Genomic DNA, 26,495 nt, shown 5'->3' on the forward strand with positions numbered 1-26,495 from the left:
GGGTGGGGTCATCTGAATATCTGAGGTTATTGATATTTCTCCAGGCAATCTTGATTCTAGCTTGTGCTTCCTCCAGCCCAGCATTTCTCATGATGTACTCTGCATAGAAGTTAAATAAACAGGGTGACAATATACAGCCTTGACGTACTCCCTTTCCTATTTGGAACCAGTCTGTTGTTCCATGTCCAGTTCTAACTGTTGCTTCCTGACCTGCATATAGTTTTCTCAAGAGGCAGGTCAGGTTGTCTGGTATTCCCATCTCTTGAAGAATTTTCCACAGTTTATTGTGATCCACACAGTCAAAGGCTTTGGCATAGTCAATAAAGCAGAAATAAATGTTTTTCTGGAACTCTCTTGCTTTTTCCATGATCCAGTGGATGTTGCCAATTTGATCTCTGGTTCCTCTGCCTTTTCTAAAACCAGCTTTAACATCTGGAAGTCCATGGCTCACATATTGCTGAAGCCTGGCTTGGAGTATTTTGAGCATTACTTTACTAGCATGTGAGATGAGTGCAATTGTGTGGTAGTTTGAGCATCTTTTGGCATTGCCTTTCTTTGTGATTGGCATAAAAACTGACTTTTTCCAGTCCTGTGGCCATTGCTGAGCCTTCCAAATTTGCTAACATATTGAGTGCAACACTTTCACAGCATCATCTTTTAGGATTTGAAATAGCTCAACTGGAATTCCATCACCTCCACTAGCTTTGTTCGTAGTGATGCTTTCTAAGGCCCACTGGACTTCACATTCCAGGATGTCTGGCTCTAGGTCAGTGATCACACCATCGTGATTATCTGGGTCATGAAGATCATTTTTGTACAGTTCTTCTGTGTACTCTTGCCACCTCTTCTTAATATCTTCTGCCTCTGTTAGGTCCACCATTTCTGTCCTTTATCGAGTCCATCTTTGCATGAAATGTTCCCTTGGTATCTCTAATTTTCTTGACGAGATCTCTAGACTTTCCCATTCTGTTGTTTTCCTCTATTTCTTTGCATTGATCGCCGAGAAAAGCTTTCTTATCTCTCCTTGCTGTTCTTTGGAACTCTGCATTCAGATGCTTATATCTTTCCTTTTCTCCTTTGCTTTCCACTTCTCTTCTTTTCACAGCTATTTGTAAGGCCTCCTCAGACAGCAGGAACAGGGTAAATAGCTGGACTTTGCCTGCTATGGACATGTTACTATAACAATCATGGCAGGGACAGAAAAGGGCTAAACTGTGTGTGTGTAAAAGAACAAGAGGTCACATATTTTCTATCTTTTGGGGCACCACACATGTGCAGAAAGTCTCCTTGGGGGGTCAAAAAGGAGGGGATGCCATCTCTTAATAGGTGATCTCCAGGCCCCACAGGCCTGTCTGCTGGAATCCATATAGAAAAAAAAGCTGCACACACCTGTCAGGGAGGGTCCTAGGGCAGGTCAGGTGTGGAGAAAGAAATCAGGTAATTGGCCAAGGTAAACAAAGACGGGAAGAACTGCCCTACATAGACGATTTAACAATCTCTTTATGGGGCTCCTCCTCCTTTGGGAGGACACCCACAGCTTTTCTTATGTGTGTGAACTCTGCCTGGCTTCTGTCTTAACTAAACAAACTGTTCCTCTGTGTCCTCCTTCATGACTGAGCTGTGTCTCCAGTTAATACCAGTAATATACTTTTACCATAGTTTTAGTTTTTGCCTCCTGGAGAAATGTTTTTTTTTGTTTTGTTTTGTTTTGTTTTGTTTTGTTTTTTACTGGGGACTAGAGCCAGAAGAACCTTGTTTCTAGTTTCTAGCCCCTGATGGACTGGTGACTAGGGTTCCTGGTTTTCATCCAGGCTGTGGCTGCTGCTGCTAAGTCGCTTCAGTCACGTCTGATTCTGTGCGACCCCATAGATGGCAGCCCAATTCTTGTGCAGAGAACTAAGCCAGTGCTCACGGTTGTCTCTCTCTCTCTCCAAGATCATTTGGGGCTGAAACCCAGGATTTCAAGGTAAACTGCAGGTCTCCACCAAACTGCTGGCTGGAGACTTCTGACTCTCCCTCTCCCAGGAGAACTTGCTCTCACTCTCTGCTTTGTTCTCTTTCCAAGACCTCCAGGCCTTGATCTAGGTCTGCTCAATGAAGGAGCCCCAGTTATCTTTTTCTTGCCCCTCTCCCCGTTTCTCTCATTCTGCCTAAACAACAACCCCCAGCCTTTCCCCCACCCAAGCAGAGCTTCCTCATCAACTTTGAGAGAACCATGCCTGGAGTCAAGGCTCAGCGCCTACCACCACCACTAGCAAATCATTCCCACTTTGTTATAGCTGTTGTTTAGTCATGAAGTCATGTCCGAGTCTTTGTGACCCCATTGAGAGTGGCCCGCCAGGCTCCTCTGTCCATGGGATTCTTCAGGCAAGGATACTGGAGTGGGTTTCCATTCCCTTCTCCAGGGCATCTTCCCCATGCAGGAATCGACCTGGGTCTCCTGTACTGCAGGCAGATTCTTTACTCTCTGAGCACCCAGGGAAGCTAAACCCTGGAGGATTCCCTTTGAAAGCATGATGGGCCAAGAAAGGGAAAACTCAGGTTTGCTTTAACAATGTCTGGCCTTTATTTAAGTTGGAGGTTGGAAAGTGGCCTAAAACTTGGGTCTCTAGATTACAATGCTATCTTACAATTAGATCTTTGTTGCCCCCAAATGGGAAAATGGACTGAGGTTAACTCTCCTGACATTCTAAATGACCCCCTTCTAACTTCTCCCAACTCTCAGGGGAACCCAAGCTTCGTCAATCCTGTTGTTGTTGTTTAGTCACTCAGTCTTGTCTGACTCTTTGCAATCCCTTTGACTATGGCCTGCCAGGCTCCAGGTTTCCTTACTCCTTCAGAGTCTTTAATTTTAGGACACTGTATTTGTAAAAAGAAAAATTGCTAACCATCATCTGCCAACATACAGTTGCCACAAATGTTCAATTTTTTTTTTTAAAGGTTGCATACTGAGGCACAATAAATGGATGTATGTTTGTGCTTGTACATGTACATTTGAGCAGTTAAAGGAGAGACAGAAAGCTTTTCTTGAGTCTGCGGGTCTTAATTGACCTCAGCTCAAGACAATCCAGGGATTTCTCAGGGGTCTCAGTGGTAAAGAGTCCACCTGCCAATGCAGGAGACACAGGAGACTCGGGTTTGATCCCTGGGTCGGGAAGAGATCATGGCAACCCACTCCAGCATTCTTGCCTGGAGAATCCCACAACAGGGGAGCCTGGCGGGCTGCAGTCCACGGGGTCTCAGAGTCAGACAGGAGTGAGCATATACACACACCAAACAATCCATATTCCAAGTGGCACATTTTGGGGGAGACCTAATCCTCTCCACCTCACTTCTCTTTAAAAAGCCTTTCCAGTAACTTTGAAACATGTGAGAAGCTTTCTTTGTGTTTGAAGAAACCAAAGCTCAGAGATGGAGACCTTGTCCCAACTGTCCTTTTACCACCTGCCCCTCATCGCTCCACTGCTCCATGGAATTGGACTCCCAGGGCCAAGGGCGGGTGGACCTCGCTGATGGCTTCGTGTCTTGTTTCCTCAGCAGATCACAGCTCCTCAACTCCATCCAGGATGTGGTGTCAGGAACTCCACCAGTTTGGTCAGAAGCTGGTCCGCAGGCGGCTCCTGGAGCCCACCGATGATTCTAAGAGTCCCACGGCTCCTCTGAACATCCTGAAACTGGTAGCCTTCGGTGTGGCCAGCACCCTGGGGGCTGGTGTGTACATCCTGGTTGGAGAAGTGGCCATGTTCATCGCTGGACCAGCGATTGTCATCTCCTTCTTGGTGGCTGCTGTGTCTTCTGTGTTGTCTGGGCTCTGCTATGCTGAGTTTGGGACACGGGTCTCATGGACCGGTTCTGCGTATCTCTACAGCTACATCAGCATGGGAGAACTGTGGGCTTTCGTCACTGCCTGGAACCTCATACTGTCCTATGTCATTGGTGAGGGGATGGGTGGGGGGGGGGTAACTGTGGGGCTGAAGTTCGGAAGACCAGGAGTGGGTGTTTGGGTCTTTGGTCGTGCATGAGAACTGTGTCATCCATTCTGTGAGGGGAGGAGGGAAATAACGTCAGGAAAAGTCCACAACTTCATTCTTCTCAGCTCTCCCCTGCTTTCCTTAAATGATGGACCAAGAACCCAGAGGAAAGGGCACTGTAGGGAGTGGGTGAGAGGGAGGGATGGCCCTCAGGCTTATCCCCTCACCATACTGAAGTTTTTGCTTAGCGGTTGTCCTCAAAGAGTTTCCATTAGCATTTGAACTAAAATTTTAATCCTCATTGCCCAAATTGCTCTCACTTCCCTCGTTTCTTGCATAACTTTGATCTCTCACTGACATTAAATAGTTAACCTATTTTAGAATTATCTGGGTCTATTTTCCCCACCCTATGAGAAGAAGATCTTTGAGATTTGGTATTTTGTATTTTTTCCCCAACGTACATGACTTGTGTATTTGTTGTTGTTTTTCTGTCACTAAATTGTGTCCAACTCTTCGCAACCCCATGGGCTACGGCACGCCAGGCTCCTCTGTCCTCCACTCTCTCCTGGAGTTTGCTCAAACTCATGTTCACTGAGTCAGTGATGCTGTCCAACCATCTCATTGTCTCCCGCTCCCTTCTCCTTTTACCTTCCATCTTTCCCATGTTGGACACCTTCTGACCTGGGGGGCTTCTCTTCGGGCATCATAACTGTCTGCCTTTTCATGCTGTCCATGGGGTCCTCCTGGCAAGAATAGTGGAGTGGGTTGCCATTTCCTTCTCCAGTGGCCCATGTTTTGTCAGAACTCTTCACTGTGACCCGTCCATCTTGAGTGGTCCTGCATGACATGGCTCATAGTTTTATTGAGCTATGCTAGCCCTTCACCCCAACAAGGCTGTGATCCTCCAAGGGGTCTTGGTGTGTAGGGAGGTCCAATTTATATTTGTCAATGAATGTTCCTTCTTATTCTGCTTCAGGCACGGGTAGCGTGGCTAGGGCCTGGAGCATCGCCTTCGGCAGCCTGATTGGGAACCACATCTTTCAGGCCTTAGAGGGAACTTTCTCTCCATATATGCCCTACTATCTGGCCAAGTACCCAGACTTTGTCGCCCTGTCCCTGGTGCTGTTGCTCACAGGTGAGACAGGGATCCAAGTTAGGATGGGAAGACTGGGATGTGGGGCGGTGGGGGAACTAGGGTGGGAAAGGCGTGAGGTGGCAGAACTGTGGGAATTAGAAATTAGGGTCTGGGATACGAAAGATAGGAAGTCAAGACGTAGACTGTTGTTTCCCACCCTTGGCATTACTGACCTTCCAGCCTGAAACAGCCTTTGGTGTTGGCAGCTGATGCAGGTACTGCAGGATTTTCTTAATCAACCACTGTCAGGTGTCTAGCACCTTTGGACTTCATTCACTAAACACCTGTGATTCATATTTCCCAAATTGTGACAATCAGGATGTCTCCAGACATTGCCAAATGTCCCTTGGGGACCCAAATCACCCCCAGCTGAGAATCATTTACTTAGAGTGACAAATTTCTTCTCTGTACTGAGACTTTTTTCAATTGGGAGGAAATTAACATAGCATAAAATTAGCCATTTTATTATTTTTCCTTAGCCTTATTGATATATAATTGACATACAACATTATGTAAGCTGAAGGTGAACATCATGATGCTTTGATAGATGTGTATATTATGTGACTGGAGTAGGAAATGGCAACCCACTCCAGTAATCTTGTCTGGAAAACTCCATGGACGAAGGAGCCTGGTAGGCTACAGTCGATGGGGTTTCAAAGGGTCAGAGCAATCGAGCCCATATTATATGATAATGGCCACAGTAAGAAACTAACCATGTTAAAGAATGCAATTCAGTGGTACTTACGGTATTCAAGTGTTCTTGCCTGGAGAATCCCAGGGACGGGGGAACCTTGTGGGCTGCCGTCTATGATGTCGCACAGAGTCGGACACGACTGAAGTGACACAGCAGCAGCAGCAGCAGGGCATTCAAGACATATAACCATCACCTTCATCTAGCTTCAAACATTTTCATCACAGCAAAAGGAAACCCACTATCCACTGAGCAAAGACAGACTATTCATCTTAATCTCCCAGTCCCCTAACCCCTGGTCACCACTAGTCTGCTTTCTGTGTCTGTGGATTTGATGTGGCTATCTCGGAATGTCTCACTTCCATCTTTCCCACAGGAGTACTGGTTCTGGGGGCTCGAGAGTCAGTTCTAGTAGGAAAAATATCCACAGGCATCAACCTTTTGGTTCTCAGCTTCATCATCCTCTCTGGCTTCATTAAAGGAGACAGGCACAATTGGAAGCTCACAGAACAGGACTACACATTGAACACGTCTGAAACCGGTGACATCTATAGGTCAGGAAGGTGCTCCTGGTCCTTGTCATGCTTGTTGGGGCTGGTGCAGAGCTGGGAATCTGGCAGGGACTAAAGAGATCTGGGCTGGTGGATCTGGATAATGAGGTTCTGGAGCCCAGGGCTTGTGGTATTAACTGTGAAGTCCTGTAGAGATGACTGAACGCACCTCCTTCATGGCCTTTCTTGCTTCTTCTCTCACTGTAGCTTGGGCCCACTGGGTTCTGGAGGGTTTGTGCCCTTCGACTATGATGGAATTCTCCACGGAGCAGCTCTATGTTTCTACTCATTTGTGGGTTTTGATGACATTGTCACTAAAGGTAACAGGGTTTTGTGTGTCCCATCAGGGGATTGGGCTGCCCTTGGGCATAGGGGTTTATAGAAGATTTTTGAAAGCTTTTAAAAGCTTTTCAAAGTTCAAGAGGAAGTGGTTTCTGTGCTGTGCTTTAGTGTTTTCCTAATCTGAGGTGTTTACCAACCCTGCAGGGGAAAAAGCCCCAAATCCTCATCGCTCCATCCCCATCAGCATCATGACCACGGTCTTCATTTGCTTTGTGGCGTATTTTGGTGTCTCGGCGACTCTCACCCTCATGGTGCCCTACTACCAGATTGAGCCTGACAGCCCCTTTCCGCAGGCTTTCGTCCATGTTGGGTGGGGCCCTGCCGGATATGTTGTGGCTGTTGGCATCCTCTGTTTTCTTTTATACAGGTCAGTGTCAAGGCTTTCTTTCCATGAACTGTCAGATGCTCAGGTGTTTCAGTCCTTGGCATTGAGGGACGAGAGGGAAAAATCCTTTACCCAAGGTAGACTAGGGAGCCAGAGCCCTGGTCTCTCCTTCTTCTCAACATCCCCACCCGTGTTCCCACCGTCCCTTCCAGACTGCAGAGCTCCTTGTTCCCCGTGCCTCAGGTGATCCAGGAAATGGCAGAGGACGGGCTCCTTTTCCGAGGACTTGCCCGGACCCGTGCCCGCAAGAAGACCCCCATCATGGCCACTCTGTCCTCTGGAATTCTTTCAGGTGAGCCTCAGAGTATACTCCTCCTTTGATCCCTTTCCTTATCTGGATATGTCCAGTGGTTTCTCACTGCTGTCTCCCACCTCGTTTGTGCCCTCATTCTAGGGATCATTGCATTGCTCTTTGAGTTCAGTAATCTGGTGGACCTCATGTCGATTGGACACCTGCTGGTTTACTCCTTGGTGGCATTTTTTGTCCTTGTCCTCAGGTGAGATTCCACTGTGCCCTGACTGGGGCTCTTATGTTCCTAAAGACTCAACGGCATTCATCCTCTTCAGGCTTTTTTTTTTTTTTTAATTGGAGGCTAATTACTTTACAATATTGTAGTGGTTTTTGCCATACATTGCCATACATCAGCCATAGGTTTCCATGTGTTCCCCACCCTGAACCCCCCTCCCACCTCCCTCCCCATCCCATCCCTCTGGGTCATCCCAGTGCACCAACCCTGAGCACCCTGTCTCATGCATCGAACCTGGACTGGTGATCTGTTTCACATATTATAATATACATGTTTCAGTGCTATTTTCTCAGATCATCCCACCCTCACATTCTCCCACAGACTCCAAAAGACTGTTCTATACATCTGCGTCTCTTTTGCCATCTTGCATATAGGGTTATCATTACCATCTTTCTAAATTGCATATTTATGCGTTAGTCTACTGTATTGATGTTTTTCTTTCTGAGTTACTTCACTCTGTATAATAGGTTCCAGCTTCATCCACCTCATTAGAACTGACTCAAATGTATTCTTTTTAATGGCTGAGTAATATTCCATTGTGTATATGTACCACAGCTTTCTTATCCATTCGTCTGCTGATGGACATCTAGGTTGCTTCCATGTCTTGGCTATTATAAACAGTGCTGCGATGAAATTGGGGTACACATGTCTCTTTCAATTCTGGTTTCCTTGGCATGTATGTCCAGCAGTGGGATTTCTGGGTCATATGGCAGTTCTATTTCCAGTGTTTTAAGGAATCTCCACACCGTTCTCCATAATGGCTTCATTAGTTTGCATTCCTACCAACAGTGTAAGAGGGTTCCCTTTTCTCCACACCCTCTCCAGCATTTATTGTTTGTAGATTTTTGGATAGCAGCCATTCAGACCGGTGTGAGATGGTACCTCATTGTGGTTTTGATTTGAATTTCTCTGATAATGAGTGATCTTGAGCATCTTTTCTTGTGTTAGCCACCTCTATGTCTTCTTTGGAGTAATGTCTGCTTAATTCTTTGGCCCACTTTTTGATTGGGTCATTTATTTTTCTGGAATTGAGCTGCAGGAGCTGCTTGTATATTTTTGAGACTAATTCTTTGTCTTTGTCAGTTGCTTTGTTTGCTATTCTTTTCTCCCATTCTGAAGGCTGTATTTTCACCTTGTTTATGGTTTCCTTTGTTGTGCAAAAACTTTTCAGTTTAATTAGGTCCCATTTGTTTATTTTTGCTTTTATTTCCATTACTTTGGGAGGTGGGTCATAGAGGATCCTGCTGATTTATGTCAGAGTGTTTTGCCTATGTTTTCCTCTAGAAGTTTTATAGCTTCTGGTCTTACATTTAGATCTTTAATCCATTTTGAGTTTATTTTTGTGTATGGTGTTAGAAAGTGTTATAATTTCATTCTTTTACTAGTGGTTGACCAGTTTTCCCAGCACCACTTGTTAAAGAGATTGTCTTTTCTCCATTGTATGTTCTTGCCTCCTTTGTCAAAGATAAGGTGTCCATAGGTGCATGGATTTATCTCCAGGCTTTCTATTTTGTTCCATTGATCTATATTTCTGTCTTGTGCCAGTACCATACTGTCTTGATGAGTGTAGATTTGTAGTATAGTCTGAAGTCAGGCAGGTTGATTCCTCCAGTTTCATTCTTCTTTTTCAGGATTGCTTTGGCTATTCAAGGTTTTTGTATTTCCGTACAAATTGTGAAATTATTTGTTCTAGTTCTGTGAAAAATACTGTTGGTAGCTTGATAGGGATTGCATTGAATCTATAGATTGCTTTGGGTCGTATACTCATTTTCACTATATTGTTTCTTCCAATCCATGAACATGGTATATTTCTCCATCTATTTGTGTCCTCTTTGATTTCTTTCATCAGTGCTTTATAGTTTTCTATATATAGGTCTTTAGTTTCTTTAGGTAGATATATTCCAAAGTATTTTATTCTTTTCGTTGCAATGGTGAATGGAAATGTTTCCTTAATTTCTCTTTCTGTTTTCTCATTGTTAGTGCATAGGAATGCAAGGGATTTCTGTGTGTTAATTTTATATCCTGCAACTTTACTATATTCATTGATTAGCTCTAGTAATTTTCTGGTAGAGTCTTTAGGGTTTTCTATGTAGAGGCATCTGCAAACAATGAGCATTTTATTTCTTCTTTTCCAATCTGGATTCCTTTTATTTCTTTTTCTCCTCTGATTGCTGTGGCCAAAACTTCCAAAACTATGTTGAATAGTAGTGGTGAGAATGGGCACCCTTGCCTTGTTCCTGACTTTAGAGGAAATGCTTTCAATTTTTCCCCATTGAGGATAATGTTTGCTGTAGGTTTGTCATATATAGCTTTTATTATGTTGAGGTATGTTCCTTCTATGCCTGTTTTCTGGAGAGTTTTTATCATAAATGGATGTTGAATTTTGTCAAAGGCTTTCTCTGCATCTATTGAGAGAATCATATGGTTTTTATCTTTCAATTTTTTTAATGTAGTCTATTATGTTGATTTATTTGTGGATATTAAAGAATCCAAGCATCCCTGGGATAAATCCCACTTGGTCATGATGTGTGATCTTTTTAATATGTTGTTGGATTCTGTTTGCTAGCATTTTGTTAAGGATTTTTGCATCTATGTTCATCAGTGATGTTGACCTGTAGTTTTCTTTTTTTTGTGGCATATTTGTCAGGTTTTGTTATTAGGGTGATGGTGGCCTCATAGAATTACTTTGGCAGTTTACATTCCTATGCACTTTTCTTGAAGAGTTTGAGTAGGATATGTGTTAGCTCTTTAAATTATTGGTTGAATTCAGCTGTGAAGCCGTCTGGTCCTGGGCTTTTGTTTGCTGGAAGATTTCTGATTACAGTTTTGATTTCTGTGCTTGTGATGGGTCTGTTAAGATTTTCTATTTCTTCCTGGTTCACTTTTGGAAAGTTATACTTTTCTAAGAATTTGCCCATTTCTTCCAAGCTGTCCATTTTATTGGCATATAGTTGCTGATAGTAGTCTCTTATGATCCTTTGTTTTTCTGAGTTGTCTGCTGTGATTTATCCATTTTCATTTCTAATTGTGTTGATTTGATTCTTCTCCCTTTGTTTCTTGATGAGTCTGGCTAATGTTTTGTCAATGTTATTTATCTTCTCATAAAAGCAGCTTTTAGCTTTGTTGATTTTTGCTATGGTCTCTTTTGTTTATTTTCCATTTATTCCTGCCCTAATTTTTAAGATTTCTTTCCTTCTACTAACCTTAGAGTTCTTCATTTCTTCCTTTTCTAGTTGCTTTAAGTGTAGAGTTAGGTTATTTATTTGACTTTTTTCTTGTGTCTTGAGGTGAGCCTGTATTGCTATGAACCTTCCCCTTAGCACTGCTTTTACAGTATCCCATAGGTTTTGGGTTGTTGTGTTTTCATTTTCTTTCATTTCTGTGCATATTGTGATTTATTTTTTATTTTTTCTATGATTTGTTGGTTATTTAGAAGCGTATTGTTTAGCCTCCATATGTTGGAATTAAAAAAAATTTTTTTTTTCCTGTATTTGACATCTAATCTTATGGCATTGTGGTCAGAAAAGATGCTTAGAATGATTTAAATTTTTTTTGAATTTACCAAGGCTAGATTTATGGCCCAGGATGTGATCTATCCTTTTTTTTTTATTATTTTTATTTCATATTAGGATATGGTTGCTTAACAATGTTGTGTTAGTTTCAGGCGTACAACAAAGTGGATCAGTTATACACGCATTCATTCTTTTTCAGATTTTTTTCCCGTATAGATTATTATAGAATATTTAGTATAGTTCCCCATGCTAAACAGTAAGTCCTTGTCGATCATGATTTTATATAGAGTAGTGTGCATGTTAAGCCCAACCTCCTAATTTATCCCTCCCCTCACCTTCCCCCTTTGTAGGATTTCTTGCTTTTGTTTTGTGTGTGTGTGTGTGTGTTTGTTTTTTAAATTTTATTTTATTTTTAAACTTTACATAATTGTATTAGTTTTGACAAATATCAAAATGAATCTGCCACAGGTATACATGTGTTCCCCATCCTGAACCCTCCTCCCTCCTCCCTCCCCATACCATCCCTCTGGGTCATCCCAGTGCACCAGCCCCAAGCATCCAGTATCGTGCATCTAATCTGGACAGGCAACTCGTTTCATACATGATATTTTACATGTTTCAATGCCATTCTCCCAAATCTTCCCACCATCTCCCTCTCGCACAGAGTCCATAAGACTGTTCTATACATCAGTGTCTCTTTTGCTGTCTTGTACACAGGGTTATTGTTACCATCTTTCTAAATTCCATATATATGCGTTAGTATACTGTATTGGTGTTTTTCTTTCTGGCTTACTTCACTCAGTATAATAGGCTCCAGTTTCATCCACCTCATTAGAACTGATTCAAATGTATTCTTTTTAATGGCTGAGTAATACTCCATTGTGTATATGTACCATAGCTTTCTTATCCATTCATCTGCTGATGGGCATCTAGGTTGCTTCCATGTCCTGGCTATTATAAACAGTGCTGCGATGAACATTGGGGTACACGTGTCTCTTTCCCTTCTGGTTTCCTCAGTGTGTCTGCCCAGCAGTGGGATTGCTGGATCATAAGGCAGTTCTATTTCCAATTTTTTAAGGAATCTCCACACTGTTCTCCATAGTGGCTGTATTAGTTTGCATTCCCACCAACAGTGTAAGAGGGTTCCCTTTTCTCCACATCCTCTCCAGCATTTATTGCTTGTAGACTTTTGGATCGCAGCCATTCTGACTGGTGTGAAATGGTACCTCATAATGGTTTTGATTTGCATTTCTCTGATAATGCATTTCTCTGATAATGAGCATCTTTTCATGTGTTTGTTAGCCATCTGTATGTCTTCTTTGGAGAAATGTCTATTTAGTTCTTTGGCCCATTTTTTGATTGGGTCATTTATATTTCTGGAGTTGAGCTGTAGGAGTTGCTTGTATATTCTCGAGATTAGTTGTTTGTCAGTTGCTTCATTTGCTATTATCTTCTCCCATTCTGAAGGCTGTCTTTTCACCTTGCTAATAGTTTCCTTTGATGTGCAGAAGCTTTTAAGGTTAGTTAGGTCCCATTTGTTTATTTTTGCTTTTATTTCCAATATCCTGGGAGGTGGGTCATAGAGGATCCTGCTGTGATGTATGTCAGAGAGTGTTTTGCCTATGTTCTCCTCTAGGAGTTTTATAGTTTCTGGTCTTACATTTAGATCTTTAATCCATTTTGAGTTTATTTTTGTGTATGGTGTTAGAAAGTGTTCTAGTTTCATTCTTTTACAAGTAGTTGGCCAGATTTCCCAGCACCACTTGTTAAAGAGATTGTCTTTAATCCATTGTATATTCTTGCCTCCTTTGTCAAAGATAAGGTGTCCATATGTGCGTGGATTTATCTCTGGGCTTTCTATTTTGTTCCATTGATCTATATTTCTGTCTTTGTGCCAGTACCATACTCTCTTGATGACTGTGGCTTTGTAGTAGAGCCTGAAGTCAGGTAGGTTGATTCCTCCAGTTCCATTCTTCTTTCTCAAGATCGCTTTGGCTATTCGAGGTTTTTTGTATTTCCATACAAATTGTGAAATTATTTGTTCTAGCTCTGTGAAGAATACTGTTGGTAGCTTGATAGGGATTGCATTGAATCTATAAATTGCTTTGGGTAGTATACTCATTTTCACTATATTGATTCTTCCAATCCATGAACATGGTATATTTCTCCATCTGTTAGTGTCCTCTTTGATTTCTTTCACCAGTGTTTTATAGTTTTCTATATATAGGTCTTTAGTTTCTTTAGGTAGATATATTCCAAAGTATTTTATTCTTTCCATTGCAATGGTGAATGGAATTGTTTCCTTAATTTCTCTTTCTGTTTTCTCATTATTAGTGTATAGGAATGCAAGGGATTTCTGTGTGTTGATTTTATATCCTGCAACTTTACTATAGTCATTGATTAGTTCTAGTAATTTTCTGGTGGAGTCTTTAGGGTTTTCTATGTAGAGGATCATGTCATCTGCAAATAGTGAGAGTTTTACTTCTTCTTTTCCAATTTGGATTCCTTTTATTTCTTTTTCTGCTCTGATTGCTGTGGCCAAAACTTCCAAAACTATGTTGAATAGTAATGGTGAAAGTGGGCACCCTTGTCTTGTTCCTGACTTTAGAGGAAATGCTTTCAATTTTTCACCATTGAGGATAATGTTTGCTGTGGGTTTGTCATATATAGCTTTTATTATGTTGAGGTATGTTCCTTCTATTCCTGGTTTCTGGAGAGTTTTTATCATAAATGGATGTTGAATTTTGTCAAAGGCTTTCTCTGCATCTATTGAGATAATCATATGGTTTTTATTTTTCAATTTGTTAATGTGGTGTATTACATTGATTGATTTGCAGATATTGAAGAATCCTTGCATCCCTGCGATAAAGCCCACTTGGTCATGGTGTATGATCTTTTTAATGTGTTGTTGGATTCTGATTGCTAGAATTTTATTAAGGATTTTTGCATTTTTGTTCATCAGTGATATTGGCCTGTAGTTTTCTTTTTTTGTGGGATCTTTGTCAGGTTTTGGTATTAGGGTGATGGTGGCCTCATAGAATGAGTTTGGAAGTTTACCATCCTCTGCAATTTTCTGGAAGAGTTTGAGCAGGATAGGTGTTAGCTCTTCTCTAAATTTTTGGTAGAATTCAGCTGCGAAGCCGTCTGGACCTGGGCTTTTGTTTGCTGCAAGATTTTTTATTACAGTTTCAATTTCCATGCTTGTGATGGGTCTGTTAAGATTTTCTATTTCTTCCTGGTCCAGTTTTGGAAAGTTGTACTTTTCTAAGAATTTGTCCATTTCTTCCACGTTGTCCATTTTATTGGCATATAATTGTTGATAGTAGTCTCTTATGATCCTTTGTATTTCTGTGTTGTCTGTTGTGATCTCTCCATTTTCATTTCTAATTTTATTGATTTGATTTTTCTCCCTTTGTTTCTTGATGAGTCTGGCTAATGGTTTGTCAATTTTATTTATCCTTTCAAAAAACCAGCTTTTGGTTTTGTTGACTTTTGCTATGATCTCTTTTGTTTCTTTTGTATTTATTTCTGCTCTAAGGTTTAAGATTTCTTTCCTTCTACTAACCCTGGGGTTCTTCATTTCTTCCTTTTCTAGTTGCTTTAGGTGTAGAGTTAGGTTATTTATTTGACTTTTTTCTTGTTTCTTGAGGTGTGCCTGTATTGCTATGAACTTTCCCCTTAGGACTGCTTTTACCGTGTCCCACAGGTTTTGGGTTGTTGTGTTTTCATTTTCATTCGTTTCTATGCAAATTTTGATTTCTTTTTTGATTTCTTCTGTGATTTGTTGGTTATTCAGAAGCATGTTTTCAGCCTCCATATGTTGGAATTTTTAATAGTTTTTCTTCCGTAATTGAGATCTAATCTTACTGCATTGTGGTCAGAAAAGATGCTTGGAATGATTTCTATTTTTTTTGAATTTACCAAGGCTAGCTTTATGGCCCAGGATGTGATCTATCCTGGAGAAGGTTCCATGTGCGTTTGAGAAAAAGGTGAAATTCATTGTTTGGGGATGAAATGTCCTATAGATATCAATTAGGTCTAACTGGTCTATTGTATCGTTTAAAGTTTGTGTTTCCTTGTTAATTTTCTGTTTAGTTGATCTATCCATATGTGTGAGTGGGGTATTAAAGTCTCCCACTATTATTGTGCTATTGTTAATTTCTCCTTTCATACTTGTTAGCATTTGTCTTACATACTGTGGTGCTCCCATGTTGGGTGCATATATATTTATAATTGTTATATCTTCTTCTTGGATTGATCCTTTGATCATTATGTAGTGACCTTCTTTGTCTCTTTTCACAGCCTTTGTTTTAAAGTCTATTTTATCTGATATGAGTATTGCTACTCCTGCTTTCTTTTGATCCCTATTTGCATGGAAAACCTTTTTCCAGCCCTTCACTTTCAGTCTGTATGTGTCCCCTGTTTTGAGGTGGGTCTCTTGTAGACAACATAAGTAGGGGTCTTGTTTTTGTATCCATTCAGCCAGTCTTTGTCTTTTGGTTGGGGCATTCAACCCATTTACGTTTAAGGTAATTACTGATAAGTATGATCCCGTTGCCATTTACTTTATTGATTTGGGTTCGAATTTATACACCATTTTTGTGTTTCCTGTCTAGAAAATATCCTTTAGTATTTGTTGGAGAGCTGGTTTGGTGGTTCTGAATTCTCTCAGCTTTTGCTTGTCTGAAAAGCTTTTGATTTCTCCTTCATACTTGAATGAGATCCTTGCTGGGTACAATAATCTGGGCTGTAGGTTATTTTCTTTCATCATTTTAAGTATGTGTTGCCATTCCCTCCTGGCTTGAAGAGTTTCTATTGAAAGATCAGCTGTTATCCTTATGGGAATTCCCTTGTGTGTTATTTGTTGTTTTTCCCTTGCTGCTTTTAATATTTGTTCTTTGTGTTTGATCTTTGTTAATTTGATTAACATGTGTCTTGGGGTGTTTCGCCTTGGGTTTATCCTGTTTGGGACTCTCTGGGTTTCTTGGACTTGGGTGATTATTTCCTTCCCCATTTTAGGGAAGTTTCCAACTATTATCTCCTCAAGTATTTTCTCATGGTCTTTCTTTTTGTCTTCTTCTTCTGGGGCCCCTATGATTCGAATGTTGTAGTGTTGAATATTGTCCTGGAGGTCTCTGAGATTGTCCTCATTTCTATTAATTTGATTTTCTTTTATCCTCTCTGATTCATTTATTTCTACCATTCTATCTTCTAATTCACTAATCCTATCTTCTGCCTCTGTTATTCTACTATTTGTTGCCTCCAGAGTGTTTTTAATTTCACTTATTGCATTATTCATTATATATTGACTCTTTTTTAAATTTCTTCTAAGTCCTTGTTAAACCTTTCTTGCATCTTCTCAATCCTTGCCTCCAGGCTATTTATCTGTGATTCCATTTTAATTTCAAGATTTTGAATCAATTTCACTATCATTATTCAGAATTCTTTATCAGGTAGATTCCCTATGTCTTCCTCTTTTGTTTGGTTTGGTGGGCATTTATCCTGTTCCTTTATCTGCTGGGTATTCCTCTGTCTCTTCATCTTGTTTAAATTGCTGAGTTTGGGGTGTCCTTTCTGTATTCTGGCAGTTTGTGGAGTTCTCTTTATTGTGGCGTTTCCTCACTGTGTGTGGGTTTGTACAGGTGGCTTGTCAAGGTTTCCTGGTTAGGGAAGCTTGTGTCGATGTTCTGGTGGATGGAGCTGTATTTCTTCTCTCTGGAGTGTAATGAACTGTCCAGTAATGAGTTATGAGATGTCTATGATTTTGGGGTGACTTTGGGCAGCCTGTATCTTGAAGCTCAGGGCTGTGTTCCTTTGTTGCTGGAGAATTTGCTTGGTATGTCTTACCCTGGAACTTGTTGGCCCTTGTGTGATGCTTGGTTTCAATGTCGGTATGGAGGCCTTTGATGAGCTCCTGTCAATTAATGTTCCCTGGAGTCAGGGTTTGGACTTAAGCCTCCTACTTTCAGTTATCGGTCTTATTTTTACAGTAGTTTCAAAACTTCTCCTTCTATACAGCACCATTGATAAAACATCTACGTTAAAGATGAAAAGTTTCTCTACTGTGAGGGTCACTCAGAGAGGTTCACAGCATTACATGGAGAAGAGAAGAGGGAGGAGGGAGTTAGAGGTGACCCAAATGAGATGAGGTGGAATCAATAGTGGAGAGAGTGGGCTAGCCAGTAGTCACTTCCTTATGTGCACTCCACAACTGGACCGCTCAGAGATGTTCACGGAGTTATACAGAGAAGAGAAGAAGGAGGAAGGAGACAGAGGTGGCCATAAGGATAAAAGGGGGAATGAAAAGGAGGGAGACAGATCCAGCCAGTAATGAGTTCCCTAAGTGTTCTCCACCGTCTGGAACACACAGACATTCACAGAGTTGGGTAGAGTAGAGAGGGGTTAGGGAGGAGATATAGGTGACTTGGTGGAGAAAACAGAGAGTCCAAAGGGAGAGAGAGCAGTCAAGCCAGTAATCTCGTACCCTAGTGAAAAATGGGTCCTGAAGATTGGGTTCTTAAAGGTACAAAATTGGTAACAAATACATAAAAGCAAAAATTAAAAATCTAGAGTAGAGTTTGGAATCTCAAAAATACGATGTTAATGAAAAGAAGAAGCAAAAGAAAGAGAGAAAAAACGAACAAAGAAAAACAAACAAGGTCACGAAAATTATAAAGAAACTACAGGTACAAAATTGATAACTAATACCAGAAAGCAAAAATTAAAAATCTAGAGTAGAGTTTGGAATTTCAAAAATACAATGTTAAAGAAAAGAAGAAGAGAAAGAAACAGAGGGGAAAAAAAGAAAAAAAAAGTCACAGAAATTATAAAAAAAAAACTATAGGTACAAAATTGATAACATATACCTAAAGGCTAAAATTAAAAATCTAGAGAAGAGTTTGGAATTTCAAAAATACGATGTTAAAGAAAAGAAGAAGGAAAAGAAAGAGAGAAAAAACGAACAAAGAAAAACAAAGTCGTGAAAATTCTAAAGAAATTACAGGTACAAAATTGATAACTAATACCAAAAAGCAAAAATTAAAAATCTAGAGTAGAGTTTGGAATTTCAAAAATACAATATTAAAAAAAAGAAGAAGAAAAATAAAGAGAGAAAACAAACCAACCAACAAAAACAATGTTGCAAAAATTATAAAGAAAATACAGGTACAAAATTGATATCAAATACCAAAAAGCATAAATTAAAAATCTTGAGTAGAGTTTGGAATTGCAGATATACGATGTTATATAAAAGAAGAAGAGAAAGAAACTGAGGGAAAAAAAAAGTCACAGAAATTATAAAAAAAAACTATAGGTACAAAATTGATAACATATACCAAAAGGCTAACATTAAAAATCTAGAGTAGAGTTTGGAATTTCAAAAATACAATGTTAAAGAAAAGAAGAAAAAGAAAAAAAAAAAAACACGGTCAAAAAATTATAAAATATATATATGAAGTTTGCTGAAGAAGAAAAAAAAAATAGGGTCTTTTTTTTTTTTTTTGCAAAGTAATAGGTTATAAAAGTGAAAATTAAAGGACAATAGAGGACTTAAATTTTTTTTTAAAAAATTTTAAAAAAAAAGAAAGAAAGATTTGATCGTAAAAATAGTAAAAATATATCTAGGTCTTTCTCTGGTTTTCTTGTGAGTATTGTGGGTTCAGTTCATTTTTGGCAGTTCCTTAGTCCGACTTATATTTCTCAAGATCTATAGGCCCCTTCCTATGTAATCCGTAGTAACCACAGGGTTTTAATCTATGGCCTGTAGCTTCCAAGGCGTTTCCCTCTGTTATAGCTTCTTCTGTTTGCTGGTCTCTTCAGTGTCTGGTTCCCGCCCTGACACAAAGGGGATGGTTGAGGACACTATTTTTTTTTTTTTTTAATTTAGGCTCACTTGTTCAGCCGCGCTGTGGGGAGGGAGGGAGGGATGCTGCAAACAGATAACACTGGGGTGCGCTTGCAGTGCCTCAGCCACACTGGGTCTGCCCCCGCTCACGGCGCGTGTAGCCTCCCTGCCCACACTGCTCGGGCTCTAGGTTGTTCTGTCAGGAACAATCAGAGGCCAGCCCTGGGCTGACCTCCCAGGTCCAAGCCGCTCAGGTTCAGGCACTCAGGTAGTCCTCAGAGGCGCAGACTCGGTTGGGCCTGTGTTTTGTGCTCTTCCCAGATCCGAGCAGCTCAGGTAATGTGTTTGGCGGGCGCCAATGCTGCGACCTATCGCCTCCCCGCCACTCGGTTATCTGGGTGTAAAACCGGCGCACCTTCTCAGGCAGATGTTGACCGTCCAGACCCCCAAGAAGTTTTAGTTAGCAAAGAAGCCTGCTTACAGTTTTATAGATAATGTCTCTCTGGGGCTGCGATTGCCCCCTTCTGGCTCTGGCTGCCTGTCACCGGAGGGGGAAGGTCTGTAGCCGGCTATCTCTGTTCAGTCCTTTGTTCCGTGCACGGGCCTGGCGGTGTCTTAGGTTAGGGCTGGCTTTTCGCGTGGTAGATATCCCACAGTCTGGTTTGCTAGCCCAAATTATTTCACTCAGATAGCGCTCAGGACATTTGGGCCAGATTCTTACTCTAAGCGACGCAGCCCACGCCGCGCTTCCCTGCCCAGCCCCCGCTTGCTAATGGCGTGTGCAGGCATCTGCGCTGCTTCTCCGCTGGGGGAGTTACCGTAGGGCTCGCAATCAGCGATTTTTAATTGTTTATTTATTTTTTTCTCCCTGTTATGTTGCCCGCTGTGCTTCCAAAGCTCGGCACAGATTCGGCAGTGAGAAGGTTTCCTGGTGTTTGGAAACTTCTCTCTTTTTAAGACTCCCTTCCCAGGACGGAACTCCGTCCCTCCCTCTTTTGTCTCTTTTTTTGTCTTTTATATTTTTTCCTACCTCCTTTCGAAGAGTTGGGTTGCTTTTCTGGGTGCCTGATGTCCTCTGCCGGTATTCAGAAGTTGTTTTGTGGAATTTACTCGACGTTTAAATGTTCTTTTGATGAATTTGTGGGGGAGAAAGTGTTCTCCCCATCCTACTCCTCCACCATCTTGGCTCCTCCCCCTCTGATCTATCCTTTAGAAGATTCTATGTGCACTTGAGAAAAGGGTGAAATTCATTGTTTTGGGGTGAAGTGTCCTATAGATATCAATTAGGCCTAACTAGTCCATTGTGTCATTTAAAGTCTGTGTTTCCTTGTTAATTTTCTGTTTAGTTTATCTATCCATAGGTGTGAGTGGGGTATGAGGGTCTCCCACTATTATTGTGTTACTGTTAATTTATCCTTTCATATTTGTTAGCTTTTGCCTTACATATTGTGGTGCTCCTGTGTTGGATGCATATATATATATAATTGTTATATCTTCTTCTTTGATTAATCCTTTGATCATTATGCAGTGTACTTTGTCTCTTTTCATAGGCTTTGTTTTAAAGTCTTTTTTATGTGATATGAATATCACTACTCCTGCTTTTTTTTTTTTTTTTTGGTTTCCATTTGCGTGAAATATCTTTTTCCAGCCCTTCACTTTCAGTCTGTATGTGTCCCTTGTTTTTAGGTGGGTCTATTGTAGACAGAATATATAGGGGTCTTCTTTTTGTATCCATTCAGCCAGTCTTTGTCTTTTGGTTGGGACATTCAACCCATTTACATTTAAGGTAATTATTGATAAGTATTATCCCATTGCCATTTACTTTGTTGTTTTGGGTTTGAGTTTATAAACTGTTTCTGTGTTTCCTGTCTAGAGAAGATCCTTTAGAATTTGTTGAAGAGCTGGTTTGGTGGTGCTGAATTTCTCAGCTTTTGCTTGTCTGTAAAGCTTTTGATTTCTCCTTCATATTTGAATGAGATCCTTACTAGGTACAGTCATCTGGGTTGTAGGTTTTTCTCTTTCATCAGTTTAAATATGTCCTGCCATTCCCTTCTGGCCTGAAGAGTCTCTATTGAAAGATCAGCTGTTATTCTTATGGGAGTCCCCTTGTGTGCTATTTGTTGTTTTTCCCTTGTTGCTTTTAATATTTATTTTTTGTGTTTGATCTTTGTTAATTTGATTAATATGTGTCTTGGGGTGTTTCACCTTGGGTTTATCCTGTTTGAGACTCTCTGGGTTTCTTGGACTTGGATGACTATGTCTTTCTCCATTTTAGGGAAGTTTTCAACTATTATCTCTTTAAGTATTTTCTCACAGCCTTTCTTTTTTCCTTCTTCTTCTGGGACTCCCATCATTTGAATTTTGGGGACTTTCACATTGTCCCAGAGGTCCCTGAGGTTGTCCTCATTTCTTTTAATTCTCATTTCCTCTGTGTTTCATTTATTTCTACCATTCTATCTACTACCTCACTTATCCTATCTTCTGCTTCTGTTAAACTACTGTTGGTTCCCTCCAGAGTTGGTTTTGATCTCATTTATTGCATTGTTAATTATTGGTTGACTCTTTTTTGTTTTTTTTGTTTGTTTGTTTGTTTGTTTGTTTTAGGTCCTTGTTCAACATTTTTTGCATCTTCTCAATCCTGTCTCCAGGCTACTTATCTGTAACTCCATTTTGTTTTCAAGATTTTGGTTCATTTTTACTATCACTTTTCTAAATTCTTTTTCAGGTAGACTCCCTATTTCCTCTTTGGTTTGGTTTGGTGGGCTTTTATCATGTTCCTTTACCTGCTGAGTATTTCTCTGCCTTTTCACCTTATTTAGATTGCTGTGTTTGCAGTGGCCTTTCTGTATTCTGGCAGTTTGTTGTTCCTCTTTATTGTGGAGGTGCCTCTCTGTGGGTAGGGTTGGACGGGCAGCTTGTCAATGTTTCCTGGTTAGGGAAGCTTGTGTTGGTGTTCTGGTGGGTGGAGCTGGATTTCTTCTGTCTGGAGTGTAATGAAGTGTCCAGTAGTGAGTTTTGAGATGTCTGTGGGTTTGGTGTGACTTTGGGCAGCCTGTATACTGATGGTCAGGGCTATGTTCCTGCATTGCTGGAGAATATGAGTGGTATGGCTTGCTCTGGAACTTATTGGCTCTTGGGTGGTGCTTGGTTTCAGTGTAGGTATGGAGGCTTTTGGATGATCTCTTACCAATGAATGTTCCCTGGAGTCAGGAGTTCTCTGGTGTTCTCAGGTTTGGGGCTTAAGCCTCCTGCCTCTGGTTTTCAGTCTTATTCTTACAGTAGCCTCAAGACTTCTCCATCCATACAGCACTGATTATAAAACTTCTAGGTTAATGGTGAAAACATTCTCCACAGTGAGGGACACCTAGAGAGGTTCACAGAGTTACATGGAGAAGAGAAGAGGGAGGATGGAGATAGAGCTGACCAGGAGGAGAAGAGGGGGAATCAAAAGGGGAGAGAGCAAGCTAGCCAGTAAACAATTCCCTATGTGCTCTCCACAGTCTGGAACCCTCAGAGAGGCTCACGGAGTTACACAGAGAAGAGAAGAGGGAGGAAGGAGATAGAGATAACAAGAAGAAGAGGGGAAATCAGAAGGGGAGAGAGTAATCTAGCCAGTAATCAATTCCCTATGTGCTAACCACAGTCTGGAACCCTCAGAGAGGGTCATGGAGTTACATAGAGAAGAGGAGAGGGAGGAAGGAAATAGAGGTGAGCAGGAGGAGAAAGGGGGGAATCAAAAGGAGAGAGATAGATCATGGCCGTATTCTGTTCCCTAAGTGTTCTCAACAGCCTGGAACACACACAGAGATTTACAGAGTTCGGTTGAGGAGAGAAACTGGAGAGAGGAGTTAGAGGTGACCTGGGGGAGAAAAAGGAGAGTCAAAAGGGGAAGAGAGTAATCAAGCCAGTAATCACACTGCTAAGTAAAAATGATTACAAAGATTGGATTCTTAAATGTACAAAATTGGTAACAAATACCATAAAGCAAAGATTAAAAATCTAGAGTAGAGGTTAGACTTTCAAAAATACAATATTATTTTTAAAAAATCACAAAATGTATGAGAAATATATATGAAGTTTGCTTTAAAAATAGGGTCTTTTTTTTTTTTTGCAATGTAATAGTTGGTTATAAATATAAAAATTAAAGGTGTAATAGAGGAATTTAAAAAAAGGAAAAAATTTTTAATTAAAAAAAAGATAATAGTAATAGTAAAAACATATCTAGGAGTTTCTCTGGAGCTGTTGCGGGCAGTGTGGGGTCAGTTCAGTTCCAGATAGTTCCTTGTTCTAGCTTATAGTTCTCAAAATGTATAGGCCCCTTCCAGTGTAGTCGGTGTTAACTACAGGGATTTTAATCTGTTGCACCTGTCATTTCCAAAGCAGTTCCCTGTGTTTATTTGGCTTCTTGTGTTTGCAGGTCTCTTCAGTGTCTAATTTCCGACCTGACACAAGGGGACGAGGTGGTCTCTTGTTTAGGCTGACTTGTTCAGTCGTGCTATGGGGAGGGAGGAACACTGCAAACAAATATCACTGGCGTGTGTGGGGAGTGCTCACAGTGTCCCAGCAACACTGCGCTTGCCCCTGCTTAAGGTGTGTGAGCTTTCCCAGTCTACACTGCTCAGGCTTCAGGTTGCTGTGCAGGGAGCGGGCCCTGGGTTGCATGCACTTCCCAGGTCTAAGCTGCTCAGGTTCAGGTTCTCAGGTACTCCACAAAGGCACAGACTCGGTTGGGCCTGCGTTTTGTGCCCTTCTGTTATCCGAGCAGCTCAGGCGACCAGGTGCTTGGCGAGCGCACTCTCCTAAGGTGTGGTGCATCTTATCACCTCCCAGGTCCTAGCCGCTTGGTTTCTGGGGCATGCCCGTCTCTGGTGTGTGGTGTGTCTTTTCTGGGGAGCTGATCTCTGGCTGCGACCCTCCCGGTGGATGTTAACCTCCGAGAATCTCAGGAAGTCTTGGTTTGAAACTGGAAGCCTTTTCGCAGTTTGGTAGGAGATGCCTTCTCTGGGGCTGAGAGTGCCTCTTTCTGGCTCTGGCTGCCCCCCACCTGCCTCCAGCTGGGGATGGCCGGGTCCGCAGCCAGCTAGCTCTCCTCTGGTATTCGCTCAGTCCTTTATTCTGTGAGCAGGCCGGCAGTGCCTTAGGTTCGGGCTTTTCGCGGATAGTTCTCTCTCTCTCTCTTTTCCCCCCTCTCTCTCTGGCTATCCCGCAGTTTAGGTTACTATCTCACGTTAGCTCCCTCAGATTGCCCTCAAGGCATTCAGGCCCGGTCCTTACCCTCAACAATGCAGCCCATTCCTCCCCATTCACCACCCCCCCTTGCTAGTGGCGGAGGAAAGCATCTGGGGTACTTCTCCGTTGGGAGTTGCCATTAGGGATGTAACATGTGGGTTTTATTTATTTTTCCTCCAGGTTTTGTTGCCCTCTGAGATTCCAAAACTCTCCACAGACCCGCCGGTGAGAGGGTTTCCTGGTGTTTGGAAACTTCTCTTTTAAGAATCCCTTCCTGGGACGGATCTCTGTCCTTAACTATCTTGTCTCTCTTTTTATCCTTTATATTTGGTCCTATATCCTTTAGAAGACAATGGGCTGCTTTTCTGGGTGGCTGATGTCCTCTGCCAGCGTTCTAAACTTGTTTTGTGGAGTTTGCTTGGCGTTCAAATGTTCTTTCAATGAATTTGTGGTGGAGAAAGTGGTCTCCCCATCCTATTCCTCTGCCCTCTTGGCCTCAGCCCCCCAGACCTACTGGCCACCTCCTTCGGCCTTCTAAACTCCTGCTCTGCTTAAGGCAGGAAAGTGATGCATTAGGATGCCTGTTTTTAAATGAGTAGGGACTGCTGTTAATATTCCTATAATATCTCTAATTCAGGTACCAGCCAGACTGGAATTTAAGCAAGAATGAGAAAATAGAAGACAAAATTCAGATGAAGCCTCTAGTCAAGGAAAATCCTTTGGACTCTGAACCTGAAGCAGGGAGCTCAAAGACTCTAAAGAGTCTGTGGTTGCCTGTCAGCACCACCCCCACCCAGAAATCTGCCCAGATTGTCTATGGATGTGCCTTCCTGCTTGGTGAGCACTGGGAAGTCTCTTTGGTCATATTTTGAAATTGACAGGATGGACTGAGTGTGTGTATTTTGTCAGTGGAGGAGTCTTGAAGATATGATGACCCTTCCTGATACTGGTGGTTTCAGGGAAGGATGTGACCCGAGGTCCTGACATCATTGTTTCTGGGTCCAGCCTGTTATTCTCCTCCTTGATCCTTACAGTTCTTCTGCTGACCATCCTGAGCCTGATCCTGGCCCAGTGGCCCAGCCAGGTGTTCTCTGGAGACCCCGTGCTCACAACAGTGGCTGTGCTGCTGCTGCTGCTCACCACTGGGGTCACGGTCATCATCTGGAGGCAGCCCCAGGACCCCTCTCCTCTTCCATTCAGGGTAAGTGAGCTTATGTGTCCAAAGTGTCCACCTTGGGTGAATGAAGTCTGTGTCCTTTGACGGCAAAATATCCTTTCCTGGACAGGGAATGAGGAGAGTTACTGAAACCAATGGACTCTTCCCTGATCCACACTCAGGGCTTTGCATACACAATCTCATTAGGCACTGAATGCACAGCCTGAGGAGGACAGGAGTCTCCCACCCACGTGGGGTAGGGTCTCCCTTTCAGACATCTGGGCTGTGTTCAGCGATGAACTGACTCTGCCCACAGGTCCCTGCTCTGCCTGTCCTCCCACTGGTCAGCATCTTCGTGAATGTTTACCTGATGATGCAGACGACCTCTGGGACCTGGGCCCTGTTTGGCATCTGGAATGCAATTGGTAAGTTGCTTTCTAGAATAAAGAGGTTTCTTGAATGACTGAACCCAACATCTTCCTACGATTTCTCCCCACACTGTATCAGATGCCATAGAAGGTCTACTGGGCATTTTTAAGCGAGGAGGGCGCCTACATATACTTCTTATCGTCTCATTTCCCTACTAGGATTTCTCATATACTTTGGATACGGGATCCGACACAGCCTGGCAGGGAACAATCATCAACAGCCACCAGCCTCCAGCATCCACCTCCCAGACTCTTGACAAAAACATCCCTGGTGCTGAGCCATCTTAACCACAGGAGGTAGATGCTGCGTGGAATCCCTCCATGCCCTGGAGGATCTGCTGGTGCAAGGGACACTGAGCCTCGGTGGAGTGTGAAGGTGGAGGCATCTAAAGCCCTGTATTTGTTGCTTGTGGAGAAAGTGACTGGATCATTGTGCAATTTTCAGTAAACTTTTCAAAGCATACTATACATACTTGTAAGTGCATGCTTCATAAGTGTGCAGCAAGATGAATTTTCACAAACAAAGTACCACAGTGTAAGCAGCAACTAGAGGAAGAAATAAATTATTATGGGCACATTAGAAGCACCTTCTTGTACTTATTTCTAACAAGAACACAGAGACTGCCCCATTGGAAGGAAACTCAGGTGAGGATAAATTATATGAAGAGTTATACTCCACGGACTTCCCTGGCAGTCCAGTGGCTAAGACTCCACGCTCCCAGTGC

The 26,495-nt window shown here is 41.9% G+C and overlaps 1 protein-coding gene across 1 annotated transcript; it reads left to right on the top strand.

The window, feature by feature from the left end:
* Positions 1-3,550: 3,550 nt before the first annotated feature.
* On the top strand, positions 3,551-26,403 carry LOC129631873 (cationic amino acid transporter 3-like). The gene is made up of 11 exons (XM_055553133.1): positions 3,551-3,936; positions 4,948-5,106; positions 6,174-6,351; positions 6,556-6,668; positions 6,835-7,057; positions 7,228-7,367; positions 7,470-7,572; positions 24,824-25,023; positions 25,221-25,387; positions 25,659-25,767; positions 25,930-26,403. The coding sequence occupies exons 1-11, from the start codon at positions 3,567-3,569 to the stop codon at positions 26,025-26,027; spliced, it is 1,860 nt and encodes a 619-aa protein (XP_055409108.1). The 5' UTR covers positions 3,551-3,566; the 3' UTR covers positions 26,028-26,403.
* Positions 26,404-26,495: the final 92 nt, after the last annotated feature.

The sequence above is a fragment of the Bubalus kerabau genome, chromosome 17, assembly GCF_029407905.1.
Source record: "Bubalus kerabau isolate K-KA32 ecotype Philippines breed swamp buffalo chromosome 17, PCC_UOA_SB_1v2, whole genome shotgun sequence".
NCBI lineage: Eukaryota > Metazoa > Chordata > Mammalia > Artiodactyla > Bovidae > Bubalus > Bubalus kerabau.